We start from the raw sequence: 6,231 nt of genomic DNA, 5'->3' as shown, positions 1-6,231 counted from the left end.
ATGCAGAGACTTCTCCAGATAGACTGTCAGAATAATGACAACGTTAGCAGAGACAATAGTCATGTAGAGCAACAGACAAAGACTGAAGAATAGATATCTGAGGGGCCCAAACTCTGCAAACAGAGTGAACTGAAAATACAAAGGATTCAGACTGTTGTTGCTCTTCATGTCTGCACAACAGCAGAACTGGAAGAAGAGGAGTGAGAACAGATGGAGATACAGTAAATGATATTAAAATGTTCACAGCAAAATGTCCTATTTTAACAGTAGACTCAACACTTAGAATAAACCTGCATTCATGTAAGTTACATAAAGTGCACATTTCTAACAATTTTGATAGTTCAAAAATACAAAACATGGACATGGGGGAAAATAGCATGAGGTCAGTGTCACATGAACTAAATGCACAAGCAACCACACATGTTTCACTGAACAATATTAGAGTTGAATGAATGAAAAAGAGATGTCTCCAAGTTAACAAGGCTCATACATGACAGACATTCATAAGGATCTCTTCCACAAGGGATATGTGATATATTTACAATTACATTCAAACTTTGGGAAAAGCTTTTAGCGTAGTGAAGTCCTCCACTTTTGTGTCTTATAACAGCTGATATAATCAGCTGAAACAATATACTGTATGTAGTGTTCATATGTGTGCTGTTGTCTGTCCAGCAGGTAAAAGACATTCAGAAAACCGTCTTTGCATCAGTGTCTCTGAACATTTAGAATAATACACAGCACCCTCCACTGACTACAGCAGACTGAGGCAGCAGCTGAACTGTTATCCTGTTTTAATGTCACACTGAGACCAGCAACCTGTCCACATAGGGTCCACAGGGAGGGACGCAAAACAAACCCAAATCAGGAGGGACAGACAATGAGACAGATCTGGCAAACAGATAGATGGATAGATAGATAGATAGATAGATAGATAGATAGATAGATAGATAGATAGATACATAGATAGATAGATAGATAGATAGATAAATAGATGGATAGATAGATAGATAGATAGATAGATAGATAGATAGATAGATAGATAGATAGATAGATAGATAGATAGATAGATAGATAGAAAGATAGATAGATTGATATTTATTCATCCCAATAAAATGGGAAATTACAGTGTTGCTGCAGCAAAATCCGTCACACAACACAGAATATAAATACAATGAAATACTAGGATATTGCATATACTGTAATGAGCTGAGTTCTTGTGTTCCTGTTAGAGTTCATCAGTTAAGCACTGTGTTAATGTTATGCATTAATTTTACTTGCAGAGGCCAATGTAGTTCTATCTGCTTCTATGTGGTTCTATGGGGGGGGGTCTTAAGGTTTGTCGTGGTCATGGCCAACAGGGACCAGAGTTAAGCTGTGTTTCTTAAATAAAATGCACAGAAGTTGCAAGTCAGTCATCTCCTCCTTATTCAACGCTGCAGCCCAGGGGGGAGCATTACAACGCAATATACATGCACTTGGTTAAAGTGACTATATGTAACATTTTAATATTTCTGATGCTGTCATTTTTCTAATATTGGTCTTCAATGATCTGTAACAGCAAATGAGACCAACAGTAAAAAGAACGGTATTTTAATATAGTTTTTATTAAGCCCTATGCCTGGGTTCAGTTTCTACTGTAAAGTGACAGAATGATTAGCGACAGGTAGACGGCGCTACAGTAACACATTCTGACGGGTCACAGATTTCATCATTACACCTGAGAAGCCTGTGTTAGTGTATACAGCCTTTTGAGGCAGGTAAAATGAAGCAAGAGATTTATGTAGGCCTATAATTGTATTTAAATGTTATTTCAGAAGTTATCTGCTGCAGTTATGGCTGATCCGGGGAAGGGCCATCACACAAAAGAAGGACATTAAACCAAGAACTATAAGCTAAAAGGGAACGTAACGTGAGTAACCTTCGGTCGGGCTGTCAACAGATGGAGACAATCATGGGACTGTAAATGATTCAGAAACATCCCATTTTTGAAATATTTTAACCAATTGCTAAAATGAAAGCAGAAATTCTATTGACACAATGTATAGTAGATCTATTACCTACAATCTTAAAGCCAACTAGAATGACAACCGATAATTAATTATCTGATAACATCTTTACCAATGAAAGTGGAAAAAGATTTCTAAGTGGTTATGATGATATTAGTGACCATCTTCCCGTGTTTGCAACCCTTCAAAATTTGTCGAAGATAAATACACAGAGAAATAGAAAAATTGTTAAGTTGATTTGGAAAAAAACACTTGATACCATAGAGGCCCTTAAGCCTGGTGTTGTCGTCCCGTCAAAATGGAAAATCAACACTTTTGTTGACGCTTTATATCAATGTTTTTAACATTTTCTTATGTTTTTGTCCCTTTTTTCAACACTTTGTCAGTTTTTTATGTTTTCAACACTACGTAACACTAACTTATTAACTCAAGTTTTAAAGTTATTTTTTGAATTTATGGTAAATAAACCTCATTTACAGGAAATTATACCTAATGTTGGAGTTAGAAAAACAGACATTAGGAATTCTTTAGAATAAAACTAAAGGAATGGATGTTGATGGATAATCACAGACTGGAATATGTCAACTTTTACTCATAATATTTCAAAAACACTTCAATTTGTTTTCAAATGCTATAAAATTGAATAAGATGCCCCAAAATTAATGAAAGTAGAGATTTGTACTTGGCAAAGAGCGTTGTGTGGAATCAATCATGTTATTTTGGGGAATTAAAAAGAACGTTGATATTGGACAACATGAGGGCAACATGAGGGCAACATGAAGACAACATGAGGACAACATGAGGACAATATGAGGACAACATGAGGGCAGCATGAGGACAACATGAGGACAACATGAGGACGGCATGAGGACAACATGAGGGCAACATGAGGGCAACACAAAGAAAACATGAGGGCAACATGAAGACAACATGAAGACAACATGAAGAAAACATGAGGACAACATGAGGACAACATGAGGACAACATGAAGACACCATGACATTTACAGAACCTCAGATGTAGCGTTTAAAGCTGCATTCTCTCTAACGTCCAGCTGGGGGCGACTCCTTAAAGCAGCATTCTCTCTAACATCCAGCAGGGGGAGGCTCCTTAAAGCTGCATTCTCTCTAACGTCCAGCAGGGGGCGACTCCTTGAAGCTGTATTCTCTCTAATGTCCAGGAGGGGGAGACTCCTTAAAGCTGTATTCTCTCTAGTGTCCAACTGGGGGAGACTCTTTGAAGATGCATTCTCTCTATTGTCCAGAAGGAGGAGACTCCTTAAAGCTGCATTCTCTCTAATGTCCAGCAGGGGGCAACATTGCTGACTCCAAAAAGAAGTCTTTTACTATAGAAGTCTAGACATCTATTGGCGTTTTTTAATGTTTTCCTCATGTGACCTTCATGTTGTCTTCATGTTGTCCTCATATTGTCCTCATTTTGTTCTCATGTTGCCTTCATGTTGTCCTCATGTTGTCTTTATGTTGCCCTCATGTTGTCTTCATGTTGTCTTCATGTTGTCTTCATTTTGTCCCCACGTTGTCTTATATCAATGTTCTTTTTAATTCCCCAAAATAACATGATTGATTCCACACAACGCTCTTTGCCAATTACAAATCTCTACTTTCATTCATTTTGGGGCGTCTTATTCAATTTTCTAGCATTGTGAAACAAATGGAAGTGGTTTTGAAATAGTATTGAGTAAAAGTTGACACATTCCAGTCTGTGATTATCATCAACATCCATTCCTTTAATTTTAGTCTAAATAATTCCTAATTTCTGCTTTTCTAACTCAAACATTAGGTATCATTCCTATTAACAAAATACTATAAAACTGAAGTTAATAAGTTAGTGTTACGTAGTGTTGAATACGTCTTCCCCAGACAGACTGTCAGAATAATGACTACGTTATTAGAAACAATATGCTATGCTGTTGTTTACCTTTATAATTTCCAGATTCCCTGTGGTCTCCGCGGTAATCATCACAACGCTTTGAACTTTGGGTAATTCCTTTTGGTGAAGTGTGCATTGATGCAGACTCATGTAAAAGGCTCAGCAAGTGTGTACACAAAGACTCACAGCCTTTTAAATTCAACACTGGGACAGCCCTAAGCATTACGAATTGCGCGAGAACGTGCACCAAAGTCCGTGAGTCGGAGTCCAGACTTTGGACCATAGTGTGTCAATGCATCTTTCGGTGTATAGTGCCTCACAGCATAAATTTGTTGAACTGCTTTCAGCTGCAACATTTCCCTTTACTTTTGAGATTACATATTTTCACTCGAGACACTAATGAGATTTCACACTCATGGCTGTAGACTGTCTTGTTGATTCCAAATCTATAATATCATATTTTGTAAATGTATTTACAAAGGACAACTGTTTCACCTCAAAGTCACATTAAAACAGAATAAACACAGTGTAACAGACAGAGCTAAAACACTGACACCACATTCCCACCGAACACACCTGAGTGTGTGGGAACTTAGCTTTCAGGATAATACCCAGCACCCTCCCATGACTACAGCAGACGGAGGCAGCAGCTAAACTTTAATCCCGGTTTACCGTCACATTGAGAGCAGTAACCTGTACACACAGGGTCCAAAGGGTGGGTTGGTGTGTCACACACTGCTAAACTAAGTGGGTGAGTGATGCATCAGTATATACCCAAGCCCAGACTTCCAAAGCCAGGGAGATATTCTTGCTTTTCAACCAAGCATAGACAATCTGCTGCATTTTGAAAGGAAATGGTGACATCCTTGCCAATGTACTACACTTGTTACTGGAGGATTCTACTAGAGGGCACGACAGAGAACTCAGACCAGATTTGCATGATGTAAACAAAAGACAGGGTGGCAAATTTAAGGAGGCCACGATATTTGTGACAAGTGAGGGCTCGTCCGGGATTGTCAGAAACTCAAAGTACTGTATGTGACAAAGAGGGGAGCGCATTCAGATTAAAGTGCAAATGAAAGTGTTATTGCTAAACACATCAGATATCTATTTGCAAATGCATGAGGTCTGGTGAGTAATTGAATCAGTTGGGAGTAGAGGGTATGGATGGGTGAAGAAAGTGTGGATTGATGTTGACTGCAACAAAAGGGCACAACAAACCCAAACCAGGAGAGATGTGGACCGTAGGAGACAGGTAGCTATAGATTAGGTTTAGGTCTAGATTTAGTCATACGGGAAGTCAGCCTGTTACCTCATCAACCCTGCCAGCTCATGCAGGAGGAGGCCATTGAAGCAACATCAGGCAGAAAGGGAGGGGGTTAAGTTCGGAAAATCCGTCGCTATTAGATACAAACTTTCAAGCTATAAGCTGGATACGGCATGTTTTGAAGAACATTTGTAGCGTGCAATGACAGAGACCTGCCAGGATATTTAGGAGATTGAGTGATAAAGAATATGTAAACCATTTTTACTATCTTACTAAAATGTCAAGGATTTGATTGGCGGGAATTGCTACACAGAAAGCACCCATGGGGGTACACTGGTAAGAGCAAATGAGGTTTAACCATGTACACCTTTACTGTATTTTAAATTAATTTTAAATTAATTTAATATTCCATACAGCGCTTCCTTCCTGAGACTATTTAGCAGAGCCACCGTTGCTGCATCTGGAGTTTAGAGATTGTGATTGGTTTAAAGAAAAATGCAAAGAACCTAGATTCTTGTTTTCTTGGTTCCCAGAATGTATCTATGGTGGAGTCACACCTTATTCTACAGTGCTGTAGAGATATGTAAAAAAACGTAACCCTAGGTTTATGCAACAACAGCATGTTGGTTTAGTTTAGGAAAAGATGGTTATTGTGGGTTGGAAGACGGACCTTCAGCTAGTTGCAATTTGGATTCAGCCATTCCCTAGCTCTGTACGTTCCCTTGACCTTTAAGATAAAATGTTTTGCTTGAGTTTTTCTTATTTTCTCACATTTGTATTTTTGTTTGATATTTAAGATATTTTGGTTGATTATATTGAGACCAATCTGATTCCCTACCAGTAGCTGTAGACTGTCTTGTTTTATATCCCAGTCAGGTATGGCAGCTGCACCGCGGAAGACAGGGAGAGGCTGCAGAGGGTTGGAAGGTCGAGAAGCCCCTGACTGCAGACCCGCAGACACGTTGAGGGGCGGGGTTAAACGTTTAACCCCGCCCCTCAAAGTTTAACCCCGCCCCTCAACGTTTAACCGGGAACACTCTCCAGCATTTGACCCTGTCATTTCAT

The 6,231-nt window shown here is 39.0% G+C and overlaps 1 protein-coding gene across 1 annotated transcript in view; it reads right to left on the bottom strand.

Annotated features, from left to right (window-relative positions):
* LOC117953159 (olfactory receptor 10A7-like) overlaps window positions 1–3,989 on the bottom strand; it is a 6,152-nt gene extending 2,163 nt beyond the window's left edge. Inside the window, 1 exon segment of the mRNA XM_034885969.1 lies at window positions 3,948–3,989. Within this exon segment, the coding sequence (XP_034741860.1) occupies window positions 3,948–3,989 (42 nt within the window).
* Between the last annotated feature and the right edge of the window lie 2,242 nt (window positions 3,990–6,231).

The sequence above is a fragment of the Etheostoma cragini genome, chromosome 11 (genome assembly GCF_013103735.1).
Source record: "Etheostoma cragini isolate CJK2018 chromosome 11, CSU_Ecrag_1.0, whole genome shotgun sequence".
In the NCBI taxonomy this organism is placed as follows: Eukaryota; Metazoa; Chordata; class Actinopteri; order Perciformes; family Percidae; genus Etheostoma; species Etheostoma cragini.
Note: the sequence above shows the minus strand (reverse complement) of the source record. Positions and strands in the feature narration are given on the sequence as shown.